The 14,590-nt window shown below is 40.3% G+C and overlaps 2 protein-coding genes across 4 annotated transcripts in view; one reads left to right on the top strand and one right to left on the bottom strand.

Annotated features, from left to right (window-relative positions):
• Positions 1-1,223: 1,223 nt before the first annotated feature.
• Positions 1,224-9,013, top strand: LOC306934132 (leukocyte surface antigen CD53-like). Its single transcript, XM_079516616.1, has 8 exons — positions 1,224-1,360; positions 2,036-2,120; positions 3,391-3,579; positions 3,805-3,879; positions 3,993-4,094; positions 5,276-5,380; positions 6,921-7,004; positions 7,420-9,013. Exons 2-8 carry the CDS (start codon positions 2,058-2,060, stop codon positions 7,489-7,491), a joined length of 690 nt encoding a protein of 229 aa, XP_079372742.1. The 5' UTR covers positions 1,224-1,360; positions 2,036-2,057; the 3' UTR covers positions 7,492-9,013.
• araf (A-Raf proto-oncogene, serine/threonine kinase) overlaps positions 8,882-14,590 on the bottom strand; it is a 20,521-nt gene continuing 14,812 nt past the window's right edge. For all 3 annotated transcript variants that reach the window (XM_079516605.1, XM_079516606.1, XM_079516604.1), the window contains one exon: positions 8,882-14,394. In XM_079516605.1, coding sequence (XP_079372731.1) covers positions 14,254-14,394 — 141 coding nt within the window. In that variant the 3' untranslated portion in view covers positions 8,882-14,253. The remainder of the gene's footprint in view (positions 14,395-14,590) is intronic.

The raw sequence follows: 14,590 nt of genomic DNA, 5'->3' as shown, positions 1-14,590 counted from the left end.
CACACGGTTCTCAACCTCTTCAGGCTGCGATCCTCATATTTGAACTGCATGGGGACCCCCCCACTCTGATAGGCACTTGGAATGTAGGAGTTGGGGCATTATTTAGTTTGACTCTGTTCCACAGATAAATATAGTGTCACAATGTTTGCCTCTTTCTTACATTATTTGACAATTTGGCCAATGTTTGACCAGTTTTTGTATAGTTTGTTTATTACCTTTCATGCAGTCTTTTTCGCTTTACTCTCTTATTTATGTATTAAAAGGTCTTGAAAGTCCTTAGGCCTACTGCTTCATTGGCACTTCACTGTTATCTGGGCCCCCCTGCCCCCGTCCCCGTCCCCGTCAACGTTGAACCGAATATCGTACTACCTACTACGTAGAAACACTATTTTGTCCACAGATTCGGGTTTCGAGTAGTTGCAAAACCCACGACTTGCGTCAGGGCAACCACGCTTCTTTAATTACTTTCAGAGACTGACTCAGCTGGTTGCCATGCTTTAATCACACTGGAGAAGGCTCCAGCCAAAACGTCCAGGTTGCTGCTGTGGATCATGAAATAAATCAGAGCTCGTAAAAGTGAGTGCTGGTGTTTGTCACTGCCACGCTTTGGCTTCCTGCTTTAACTACAATGACTACTGTCAATATGGACAGATATTTTGTGTGCCTAGTCTGGCCCTGTAGCTTAATTGACACAAAATATTAAGATCATCTGTTTTCATCTGATATCCAACTTGCCCTGTGCCTTTTCATACACAAACACAATGCCAAAACAATATCATCAACATGCACAACCACATGGATGGAGGAGCTTTGCGCTTCCTGGCAGAGATTTGAGCTCCACTGAGCACCCCTTTGTAGTATTGTATTCTATTATTTTACCGTTATCCACTGTTGAGGAAGCTTAAAGTACAAGAATTCCACTGCCTTTAATTCAGATACAGCTGTATTATAATTATGTGTAATGTGTATGACAATATTTGAACCTTTGTTTTTTTGTTATTGGTTTGTGCAATTCTCATATTTTCCACTGTACTGTGTGCAAAACAATTTGGTGTCTAAATATAAAAGCAGCTTGTCACAGACATGACTCTTGTTCTTCCTTTTTGCCCTAGTGGTGTTATTTTTGTGTGTTCTGCTCTGCAGTACACTTTCGGTCATACAGTAGATGTTTCATGCTGTTCTGAAATAAGGAAGTGAAAAGGGTGGCTAAAGCCCCAGCCTATTTTTGGTAATGCTAAGCAGCACCATGAGAATGTAATGTTCAGACAACACCAAGGTCCACACTAGAGTACAAGTACAAGTACAAGTGGTCTTCATTTCTCGAGAAATAGAGGGTATAGCCTACAATTCAACCAACCAGGTGAGACTTTAATATCGGAGTCCTCTATTGTAGTGTTTATAATTGGAAATAGTATAAAGACAACTGGCTCTTTAGAAAAGGGAAAAAATGATTTAGAAGTATATTTGAAAAGAGGAATTATTATTGTGTAAATAATTGCTGTTGTTATCTTTCTGTATTGATATCTTTCCCCTAAGGGGGATTATTACATTCAATCAAGTTGTATTAAAGAAGTGAAAAAAAAAAACGAAAAAAAAACAGAGAAAAGTTTTAAACATGATTATTGTTTTGATAACATATAACATTCACTTTGATAAGTTGATATGAATGGCTAAACTGCTACATTTAAATGGTTAAGCGTTAGAGAGGATTTTCAGCTCCTATTTTTATTTCTATACTTTCTGGAACAATTTCGGAGTACATTTCAAGTAATTTGTTGGAATTGATAATATCCCTTGATTATTATTTTGTATCACAACTGCACTCATTTAAGTAACTAATCTTATCGTGTAATAGTTTAAATGCAGAGGAAACACAACGTATCACACAGGAAATGAGACACAGCAGCATACTCATCACTTCCTTGTGACAGTGACACCACCCAGATGGATAGAGGGGAAATCCAAAGTCTGACTAACATTTTCTGACCAGGACATTTTTCCATATGTTTAATAACATTGTTTAATGTCCCCCTAGGTTTGATAAGAGGATTTGAACAATGGCCCAGAATTGCCTCAAGTGCCTGAAGTACACCATGTGTGCGGTCAACTTCCTGTGTTTTGTATGTACCGCCTTCTGTTATCTAGCTCACATTTTGTGTTCTCTATACATACTGTATGGAATGGATGTATGAGTGAATAGATCAGTTTTCATGTGATAGCCCAGAAGTCAGAACATGGATTTAAATCCACGCACGCACGCACGCACGCAGACACACACACACACACACACACACACACACACACACACACACACACACACACACACACACACACACACACACACACACACACACACACACACACACACACACACACACACACACACTTTTATGGCTATACCTACGCCTTGATGTTTATGTAGATGTTATGCTAATCTTTTTAAAGCCTAAATTGCAGAACCAAATAATTTGTGACACACCCTTGACCCTATAGCAACCTACGTTACCATTTATTTTCTCAAACTGAAGGTTAATTATCTAAAATGATCGAGTACTACACCTTCTGGACGTCTTCTTGAATGATATTCAAAACAGAGTAGCCCTGTATTATTAAAATTAGTTCTGTTTGGAGGAACATCATCCATCCATCCACCGCTTATCCGTAGTCGGGTCACAGGGGCAACAGCTCCACCAGAGTGCTCCAGACTTCCCTCTCCAGAGCAACATTAGTGACTTCCTTCTGGGGGATCCCGAGACGTTCCAAGGCCAGTGAGTCGATGTATTTCCTCCAACTGCGTCTTGGTCTGCCCCGGGGTCTCCTCCCAGTGGGACGTGTCTCGAGGACCTCCCTAGGGAGACGCCCGAGAGGCCCGAACCACCTAAGCTGGCTCCTTTCCAGGCGAAGAAGCAGCGACTCTACTCCGAGTCTCTCGTGTCACTGAACTTCTCACCCTATCTCTAAGGGAGATGCCAGCCACCCGTAGGAGAAAACTAATTTCGGCCGCTGGTATTCGCGACCTTATTCTTTCGGTCATGACCCACACTTCATGACCATAGGTGAGAGTAGGAACGAAGATGGGGTCTGTACGCTTTTCCGATCAGGCATTGGTCCGACATGCGGAAAACGACCGGATTAAGGTTGGCGAACAAGCGTTAAGGTTGGCGACCGGATTAAGGTTGATGAACATGCGTTAAGGTTGGCGAACATGCGCTGCTCCGTGCTTGCGGTTATGGTTAGGTTAGGGTTGAGACAGAGGAACATCATGAGCTATATGTAAATTACACCTGTGAATACATGTTATTTATATTTATTCATAAGGGCTTGCCTATGTCATCCTGACAGTCTATGATGGCACTATTACTAAGACATCATAATCTATTTTTTCCACAGATGTGTGGCACAGCAGTGCTGGCCTTCGGTGTGTACATGACGATGCAGTTAAAGATGTCCGCTCTCATCCCCACCCTTGCTCAACTCAGTGTACCCAACATGTTGCTCATCTGCGGCATCATCATCACCTGTGTGTCCTTTCTGGGTTTCCTGGGAGCCCTGAAAGAAAATCGGTGCCTCCTCCTGACGGTATGCTACATCAGATATGAAAGAACACATGTATTTATCTATATGGATAGAATAAAGATGCAGAGGATAGGATCATGTGTTGCGGAAACCTGTATATGTTTATTCTAGACAGTATGCAGATTGTAATCACATCCTGTATGGCTATCCTAACAGTATCCTAATAACAAAATGTTATATGTTACATTACATATCAAATGATACTGACAGAGTGGAATCTCTTCACAGTTTTTCCTTCTGCTGTTTATTCTGATGGTAGTGGAGCTGATTGCAGCCTGCCTCCTCCTGGTCTACGAAACTGAGGTAAGACACAATGTACAGTATACAAATTATTATAGGATTATTATAATGTTTTTAAAGGATGGGTCAACTTGGTAAACTGAGGAAACAAATGTAAAAGTAATGTCATTGTTTAGATTGGTGAAATGGTGAAAAAAGACCTTCAGGCCAGCTTGGACAAAACCAAGAAGGAGAATTCGACAGCTGCTTTGAGTGACTGGGATGTGGTTCAGAACGCAGTGAGTGATCTATGTGTGCATTTATATACTCAATACTAATAGTGTCGTTTCACTGCCATGTTCTGAGAATGTGGCAAAGTTCAATGCAAAGTCTTCTATTGAGAGGAGAGGAGCAACCGCTACTTTCTCCACTGTGGAGGAAAAGTTGAGAAAAGTTCAACTTTGACCCTTTAAGACATTGGAGTGGGCATTTACACTCAACACCACATAAAGACAGCGTACGTAAGTAGAGATTACTGATAACAAAGTTTTAAAATAGATGTTAAAAGAACTGTCTGTGCTATCCCACACCTCTCTCTCACACACACACACGCACGCACGCAGAAAAGTGTGGTTATGAAGTCTTTAAGACAGTGTACACCCAGTTTTGGGTGTACACTGCGTTGATAAATAAGGGCCATAGTGTGTACTGTATGTCTTATCTCATGCACCTAAATTGTCCCTGAAGAAGACCTTTTTCCAGGTCGAAAGGTTGGTTTCTTCTGCATCAAACTGCATCTTTTTGCTTTTGCACCGTGATCAGCAATTCAGCACCTCTGCAACAAACAAGGAGGAAGGGCGGACACCAATAGTGCTATTGGTGTCCGCCCTTCCTCCTTGTTTGTACCTCACACCCAAAACTGTTAACGTGCTATAGGCTCTGTTGATATGTTTTTTTAATGGGTTGATTGGTCACAATTATTAGGACTTATCTATTAAAATTAGGGTTAGGGTTAAAATTATTATCCATAATTTATTGTGAATCCATTCCAAGCATTCGTTTTGCACGAAAAACAGTCCTTATTGGGCTAAAAGCCATATCCGTCATCACAAATGTGATGAGGTATGGGTTCAGAATCATGAAAACCCCGTAGTTTGATATGTCACATGCTACTTAAAGTAGTACATTTAGAAAATGTTGCCATAATTATATAGCAATTAAGTGCAATTAAGGCAATGGTGGCCATATGGATTTGGGTCACAAATTTTGCTCATATTTTTGCAAGGGGCATGGGGGCTCAATTTGTTAGATGGCAAATCCACCCAGAAACGGGCCTTCTCTCTCCACGGTCAATATCAGAAATGACCCAACTACAATCTGTCACAATAGGGGTGGAATGGCATACTGTATAATGACGACAATTGCATAGAGCTCAATCTTTCTAGTTTTAAATGATGTTCCCAACCATTCTGTGTTACAGTTTACCTGCTGTGGAGTCTATAACGTATCTGACTGGGGTGACAAAGTGCCTTCATCTTGCTGCATTACAGATCCATGCGAGGCACACCCCAGATACAAGAAAAAGGTATGAATATTACACTGGCCTTCCAGGTTGGGGGTTGGGTTATTACAGGAACCAGAAGCAGAACAAAGTCACACATATTATACACTGGTACCATTATTCCCATTTAGAGTAGCTCTGAAATATTGAATGCTATTTCTTGTCACTATATACAGTTGGAGGCCATCGATATTGTCCTTTTCTTTTTGCTGAGGTTTGCGTGATCTGCGCAAAAGGACAGTTAACCCATTTTGGGCGGGAACCCCTTTTGGTGTTTTAAACATTATGTTATAATTTAGCTATTGAAAAATAGCAGATCTACAAGCTCATAGCGCGCCACCGAGTGGCGCGCTATGAGCGCCACTTATAATTTACAGTTTGCTAATAAATACAGTGGTGCGCGCTTTCAGTTCACAACAATTAACGAACACATTAAATTGTTTCAGCATCTTGTTTCAACATTTCAGCATGATCAACAGTAAATAATTAAATTGTTTCAGCCATAAGCGGCGGGTGGATTTTACCTTTAGCTAGGTGGGACGACGACGACGCAGATTTATTTATTTATTTCCCCCAGATGGTCTAACAATGTCATGATTTGACCAATTTATTACCAATCTCGTACACCATTGCTCACGAAAGCAAGATCCTTGACCCAATTACAGCCACTGCATCTTACCTTTTAAAGTAAAAGTAGTCTGAGGAAAAGGAACAGTTCTGTTCCCCGGACATTGTTTTGGGATATTTTGGCTGAGATGCAGCTCTGTTTGTCAAGTCTCAAGTCATGGCTCTTTACAGACGGGCCGACGGTACACAGACAGCAGCCTCTCCGCTGACTGTGTTAGTGTTGTGTTGCTGCAGGAGACGGAGTGTGAATGAACCGTGCGGTCACTGGAACAAAGCCACCGTATTAGCATTTGAATACCTGTTCTGTGAACACCGTAAAGGTGTGTGCCTACGTGACAAAATGACCAGGGGGAGGGGATCTTCAACTTAATCTCAGTGGGTGCTATTTGGCTTATTATTTTTTCAGTGGGCGCCCAAGCCCTCAGGCACTCCCAAAGTTGACGCCGCTGTCTCAGGTCACTTTTAGAGATGTCTGGGAGCCATATTATGATCATCATGTCAACATACAAAGTGTACCTGTCCACATTAAAGCTTGCCTTGTCAGTGATGGCAGCACCTTTTTGCTAGAGATTGTTCTTCAGTGAATGCCAAGTAGTCTACAACACAGCACAGGCATTTTGCTTTTAAATATGCATTGTTTCATGTATATGAACTTGTTTTGTTGTGCTTCCTTCGGTATGCTGTGGATCTATTAAAGCGCAAAAGTTCCGGGTAAACATTCAACTGAGAGAATGACTTCACCTTGTGTTGTTAGTCTCTCTTGTTTGTTTTAATGGGTATACAGTATATAGGACACAAAACACCAGGTCTAATGTACCCTGATTAATGGCCAGTGTAAAATGTGGGTCCCGATTTTAAATCAACTCAGAACCACTATTCTACACAAATCCCACAATATCCATTTGATATAAATAATGCTGTATGCTCTCTATTTAAGGGTTGTTTGGAAACAATGCAGAACTGGTTTGAGGAGAACTTCCTCTATACTGGGGTTTCTGTGATTGTCCTCTGCATCATTGAGGTATGCTTACTTGCAGTTTATGAATTCTTCTTAATGTATGAATAATTTGCATTTTTATAGTTCAAGGGAAAGTTACTTCACTTTCTAAGTACTGGTAAATTAATATTAGGTCAAATACTACTGGTCAACGGAAATCAGTGATACAATATGATATCGTATACGATATGATGCCCTGGAGAAAATAATGACATGTAAATTCAGAGTTTCTATCTCAACTGAGATAACCCATCTACTTCATGTTTCAACATTGCTTGTGTGACAGTAGAAGCAATTCATATATGCTACCGAGTTGTATTGTTATCGTGTGATGTTCGTGTCACATCTTTAAAATGAAGTAAAAGGCCCTCTTGAGCCCTTTTCTACAACAACCATGTTAGAACATTTTATCATCATATCTTCCTCTCTCTTTTGACAGGTCTTGGGAATGTGTTTCGCTATGACTCTGTTCTGCCACATCAGAAGATCTGGACTTGGCTATAAGTTATAGAAGAAACACTCTTGAATCACATCTCCTTTACTCTTATGTTAGCGTGAATCCTATTGCCAGGTTTGGTACACATTCTAAGGAAAGAATATAGATTTGATCTATGTGTAGTTCCAAAACTTCATTTTATATCTTATATATATTGACTTCAAATGGAAAATAAATAAAAAATAAAGAAAGAAAAAAGGATTTAATGCGAATACAATAACATTTCAGTCTGTTTTACCTGGGTTATCTTCCCATTAAGTCCCCTTTTGTTTGCATTTGAAGTGTGCGGAAGTTTTTCTTTCAGGACTTTGGGGCCCTCGTTTCGGATTCCCCTACATACCTGTCGCCTTTGTAGGTGTTCAAAAGACTTGCTTTTTATGTATTATATATCCGAATTACATCAAATGATATTCATATATGGTCATACAGTATTAATATTGGAGCTGAACATTTTAATTTATTTCCTTTCTGTATTATTTCTCAAGCTTTCCAAGGCCTGGAAATGATCAAATTCTGTTTCTGTAAATAGATACTATTGGAACCTTATAATGCATACTGTTGTTCACGCATGCTATTCTAATGTCACTATTGTGAAAATATTATGCACCAATGTATATTATGTTAGTGTTTCATGGTCACTTTGCAGTTTCCGTACACACGATTATTTTCAATTGATTCTAAATTGACTCCTATTCTGGGGCAAAACTACCCAATCTATTTTCCTGCGAAGATATTTAGTGTAGATCGGAAAAAGGAGGGGGCCTAATACAGCATAGAGCCCTGCATGGGGTACTCCACTACACGCATAGGGGTTTCCTGGCTGTCACTAACTCTTTTTAGCTACAAGAACCAAGTGAACTGCAATTATACTGTAGAAATACTCTGTTACAAGTGAAAGTCTGGAATTCAAAATTTACTTGAGTAAAAGTACAAAAGTATTGCTATCAAAATGTACTTAAAAGTGAAAATATCAATCTACAAGATCATTGTGAGCTTGTAGATTGACTTTCAAATGGCCCGAAATGTATATAGGGCTTAAGTGGTTAATGTATGTTTTGTAATAGTAGGCTGATCAAAGTTTTAAGTAAGTAAAAAGTATTTTGGGACCTTCTCAGGAGGTGGTACTAACCCTGAGTTCTAGGAACCCCACGTAGTCGGAAAGAGTCATAATATACGGTAACCTGTGGAGGTAGACACTTCCTGTTTTACATCTACTTCCCCTTTCATCATGTTTCACTATGCTAATAGCACTAAGTCTGACGGCCAGGTTCATGCGTCAAAATAGCCGTCTTATGTACATTCTAAACTAAACATTTTTTATATAAAGACGTACCCTTCAACATTTTAGTTCTCTGTTGTTGATACATGTTGGCAAAAATAACTAAATAAAGAAACTGGGCGTATGTCAGTAAGTAATCCACAGTTTTATTTATAGAATAAAATCCTGCATCAATATTTTAAGACAAAAAAAAAAAAACTAAAAAAATACTAAGATTTCCTTTACATTTTAAAATAATTTTGTTCTTTTTTTTTAAACCGTCACACAAAAAATAGAAACAAGTACAATTTTTGCCATTAAAAAAAATGTAACTGTACACAGCAGAATATACCATTTATTGCAAACTTAACACCCCTGATACCTCGGAAAACTATAAACACAATTATTGCAATTCACCTAGAGAGATATGCCAAAAAGGGGAAAAAAAGACGAAGGAGAAAAAAAAAACCTTCTCCGATACAGCTCTCTCAATTTCCTCTCTGAAAAAGACAGCTGTATCTGTTTTTAACACGCCCATAATGTCCGCTGAAAGCACCCAGAGACAGCAGCAGCGTAAAGCTTAATGTATACTTCCATACAGAATGGTGTTGTTAGCAACAGTCATGTGATGAAGCATAAATTAGGCTTCAGTGGTATATTCTCTGACATAATGTCATTATTGCCGTCTGTCCCATGTACAAGGTGATCCCAGTAAGCGTGACACTTATCCCACTCCTCTTCCTGTTATTAAGTCACCAGATAAAACTGTCCTCTTTGGGGGATACAGAGGTAACGTCTTCAACTGCGCTGTAGTCTAGACAGCTGTACACGATCAACAAAATAAATAAAGCAGGGAAATTCTCAGCTATGGTGAATCTCCTTCAGATCTTACACTCAGTGAGAGCATGAGAAAACCCAAAGTCTAGTGTGAAGTTTTCAGTTTTAAATTACATTCTGCCATTCGTATTGCGCCATTACGTTTTTAAATGTTTTTTTGGGGGGAAAGATAGATGTCATCCCATAACTATTGGGCTACACAGATACTTCTCCTCTACCCATATACATCATTAGAACATTAGAATTGCAGTACAATGCCACTGTAGTGAAGTGCTGAGCTAAACTACCACACTGAAACTAAGTTTAATATCTAGTACTTAGTGCCCAACTACCCAAGATGCTGTTGAAAGAAGCAAACCAAATGCCTCTGCGAGACAGGAAGAAAACTCATTAAGAGGTGCAACACTGGGCCAGTACCATGCCTCAGAGAATATTCTTGTAAGAGTGAGAGCCCAAACCATTACTTAAATGCTGCAAAGAGTGTGATCTCTCTCAGTAAACAGTTAGTCTGCCTCAAAAGATCCAAGATTACAGACAAAGAACATCTGGGGGGAAAAGAAGTATACATCAATAAATAAGAATGAACAGAAACAGAGCCATTAACTAAGCCAATGTTTCTCCACAAACACCCAGCGAGCCAGGAAGTTAACGCTCCCCATGCTCCGGGCCACAGCGGCATTATGGGATCCACAAAGTCCCCAGCCGTTCCAACTAGTTTGGTAGCAAAACATGATTTTTATTATTAGAACCCAAACATAACTGCTGGTTAGCTGCAAAAGTGGCTGACCAAGTAGAAAACAAAGCCATAATCAGCCAGTCTAAAATTAGCATCTGGTTGGTGGCTGGTGTTCATTTTCCACCCTGCATCCAAGCCATACCCAGAATCCATAACCCACTGACAAAACTGGAATGAGCAAAACAATGAGGGTACCCAGCCCCTATATTTAAAAACATTAAAAACACCTAGGTTAAAACACCTGGATCTGCTGCGTAGACAGAAAGCTGTCAGTTCTATTTTGTTCAGTAACCACTGACCCTTGATTAGGTTCCGCACCATGCAGTTAATCGCATCAATTACTGTATAAACAAGGAAAAAAAGATAGCGCCCTCTAATGTGGAGCCGCAGCCCGGTGCACACACACCATCAAGCATACAGTACAACCTTCACAGTCACTGTTCAATTCACAAACGTCAAAGCATGAAACAAAAATCCTGTCCTAATAAATGTGTGCCTTTTTGACTGGAGCACAGTCAAAACAGTTCCCAAGACTGATACTAAAGGAGAACATGTCAAAGGAGAATAGGTGGTTTTGTGTGCATCTAGTGTAACTCTTCTTGAATTTTGTAAGCTAAAACAAAACAAAATAAAAAAGGACTGGAAGGGCCCCATTCAAATTCTGATTCATGGTCTGCAGCAATGTGGGAACTGAAATCTTTGCTTACTCTCCTCTCAGTAACCGCCACCTGTACTGAGCAGTTATCATGTATGAGTATGCCTGTCACTCCAATTTAACACCAGGACAAACTGACTTGATTTAAACTTGAGTTAAAAAAAGAATACAAACTAAATAAATATGGCTTGTATTTGTTTTCAACAGTCTTGATGAGTCCGTATTTCAAGTACACCATAGCCACACACAAAAACTTCCATACCGTTTGGAAGTTCACACATTAAACTGAGAAAAGGGACAAACTACAGGGTATGGTCAAAACAAAGAAAACCAAACTGTTAATAAAGCTTTTTCATGATATCGAGCCTTTCAACAGTGCAGAAAACACTTACCCCGCTATGCAGTTACTGTGGATCCCAAATTAAACAGCCACGTACTTTTTTCAACTAAAAGAAAATGTAATATACCCTCTGATAAAATATCCCCCAAATCACAAACAACCCTTATTTGCATGCATTTGGCTGGGGATAATTGTACACTCTGGCATTAATCCGTTAAAGGGACAATTTGAATAACTAATGATTCAATATGATCACTACAATTCCATAATTGTATCTTGAATTACAAACTTTAGATAATGATCTTTACCTGGATTTTTAACGATTCTATTTCTTCCTAATAGCTAGTAATTGGGATAGTCTTCCTAGGATCTAGGAATCTAGTCATCACCTAGGATCTAAGATAATGCCCCTAATGTCAAGGTATTGGTCGTTACTAGTCATACGTCAAGGCCTCTGCAATATCTGTCATTGCAAGTTAGAAGTGAACTATTACACTAACCCTGGAGTAGGACTGTCAAACTGTCTTTGTTCCCTTTATTCTGACCACATCCTGTAGTTGCGTAAGGCAGCGTGTTATAACTTCTAGTAAAATGTCACGTTTTCCGTGTCAAAATGGTGGTGTACATGCACTGCACACTTGCATCAGAATATAGTATACACCTGAGCACTGCACATCGTCATCATGTCCAGTGTCTTAATGACATTGCTCCTGATCTTGTAAATATCGGAATGAGAAACAATTACCGTGATGTCTCTTCCTCGAGACTAGTAATCTAACCGTGGTGAGTGTCAACAGACAAAACAGCAGCTTCTGATATGCGTTAACACATTTAAGCCAAACACCACTTGCAACGGTGAAAAGAGGAAGTATGTAAAGAGTATGGGCCTGTGACTGGAAGGTTGAATTCAGAACTGCCGTGGGATAACCTGGATTGGTAGGCGATAGGAAACACACCTCCCTTAACAACCTAATGTTGAAGCGCCGTTCGGCAAGGCACTACATCTCCAACTGCTGCAGTGGAGCTACTCAGTGGCCCAACATGTGAAAACTGTGACTGTGATGGGCAGCTCCCAGGTATGATTGTTAATGTAACTGAATGTGAAGCATGGCATTGATGAAAAACACCAGACAGACGTCAGAATCAATCTTCTTCTCGGAATAAGGGGGAGTGGGGAGGCTAAGCATGTGTAGAAGAAAAGTGTGTGTGTGAGGACTGAGAATATTCTATTAAGACTTAGGAGCCATAGACTTTCATGAGACGACCTGTAATGAATTTCGGGAGGGGGGAGGGGGGGTGAGAAAAAAAAAGTTCTATGGATGACATTGACTGCACTGAAGTTCCATTGTGCAGGTGTCCGAGGCATACAAAAAGAATAAGGAAAATAACTCACTGTTGTATAGCAGCAGTACAACTAAATGTTTTGATTCAAAGACTGCATCTTACTACAGTTTACCAAATAACTTAAAAAAAGAGAGAGAGAGAGAGAGAAAAAGCGAGCAAAAGTCTCTTGTCAGCATTTGTCAATCTTGAAGCTCGCGGTAACATTCTATAAAGAGTAAACCTGTGGAAAGAAGCCTTGAGGAATCCATTGCCAGGTATCTGTTGGAATGTGGGGCACCTCTGAGCACGAGCAGAATGGAGCGCAGAATGTGTGGGACACCTCTGAGCACGAGCAGAATGAATGCAGAATGGCTGCCAGCTGGAAGGATGAAGGATGCTGTGGTCTATGAGTCCAAAACTCCAGAGAGTGAGTACAATAAGGTTCTGCACAGTTTCTATGCCAATTATGCACTACAACTCCAACTACTGCAGTGGAGCTAAATATATGTCCACGAGTGATACAGTTTTGCTTCAGTCTTGAACAAGCAGAAAGCATAATCTGCCGATGAGGTGAGATAATTTAATTTGAACCGCGAAGCAATTTTTTAATTATTGTAATGAGGCCGTGTAATCCATGTATGCATGTCATTATGTCCACAATGACGCAATACATTTCAACATAATCAATTTAAATCACGCCACAAATCTTCATATCTCTAAGACAGTATCTGACATTAGGTGGTCAAAGATCAAGGTCGGCGATGAGCCACTGCAAATATCTAAAATATGAATGTCTAGGTTTCACTTGTTTCAAATGTATGTTTCTCTTATTTCTGTAGTTTAATAATATCTGATTATGATATAAGAGCAGTGTCTATCCACTTGTCTAGAGGTTGTCTCACTCAATTCAAGAAGTCTTATAACTATAAGTGTGGAAATAACTGGACATGCGTGTCTTTTAACAAGGCAACCTAGAGGTGTGTTGACTGTGAAGTTGAGCCACATGGCTTTTCAGACCAAGATTGTTTTAGCATTTTCAGCACCCTCTGGTGGACAAATATGCGGATAGTGACATGCATATACACTGTATACACTCATTACAGGGGCATTAATAGTTTCACCTTGTTGCCCAATTGCACAATTTGTGTTTACACACTTTTGTCTTCAATGTTTGTGTTAACACAAACCCTCAAAGCTAGACATGGGAGGGGCCAGTGCCCCTCAAAAATAAATCAAGACTGATGCAATACTAAAATACCTTGTTAAGACTTGTGCTCCATCAGACTACAGCAGTCTTTTCTGCTGGAGTGCTCCAGCAACCCCACAAGGGCTTTGTCTGCAGAAGTGGTGGGTTGGGAATGAGCAAGTCAGCTAGACTGCTAGGACAGTCCCATTGCTCTCTGTCTGTGTGCCGGGGGACATACTGCAGCACTGGGCATGCGGGCGGTGAGGGGAGCTCAGAGGGGCATCAACGTGGTGGTACATGCATGGTTGGTGGTGGAGGAGGTTGGAGCTCAGAGGGGCATCAACGTGGTGGTACATGCATGGTTGGTGGTGGAGGAGGTTGGAGCTCAGAGGGGCATCAACGTGGTGGTACATGCATGGTTGGTGGTGGAGGTGGTTGGAGCTCAGAGGGGCATGATTCGGGTGGTGTGAAACAGGAGAGGGTTGAGGTCCTCTGCTTGGACGGCCCGGTGCAGGGAGGGCTCTGAGGCACTCCGTTCGATTTTTGGCAACAGGTCCTGGACCTGTTCAATGTTTACCAAGATCTATAGAGAGAGAATGATTGAGACAAACCCTTTTTATATTGATGAAAGGTTCCATGATTTACTCAACATGAGGGATTTGCTTCCTGCAGTACTTTGTTTAGGAATTACTTATTTCATAACATATTTCTACAAATACACCAATGTACTGAAAATTGGGACTAGGTGAAGGCTACAATCTTTAATTTGCTATTTATAA

The sequence above is a fragment of the Electrona antarctica genome (genome assembly GCF_951216825.1).
Source record: "Electrona antarctica genome assembly, chromosome: 12".
NCBI lineage: Eukaryota > Metazoa > Chordata > Actinopteri > Myctophiformes > Myctophidae > Electrona > Electrona antarctica.
Note: the sequence above shows the minus strand (reverse complement) of the source record. Positions and strands in the feature narration are given on the sequence as shown.

Excerpts from the sequence above, each read along its gene's own strand:
- LOC306934132 (XM_079516616.1), top strand. The coding sequence starts at position 2,058 with ATGGCCCAGAATTGCCTCAAGTGCCTGAAGTACACCATGTGTGCGGTC. Across the intron at positions 3,580-3,804 it reads ATCGGTGCCTCCTCCTGACG|TTTTTCCTTCTGCTGTTTAT; the intron begins GTATGCTACATC and ends ATCTCTTCACAG. Across the intron at positions 3,880-3,992 it reads TCCTGGTCTACGAAACTGAG|ATTGGTGAAATGGTGAAAAA; the intron begins GTAAGACACAAT and ends GTCATTGTTTAG.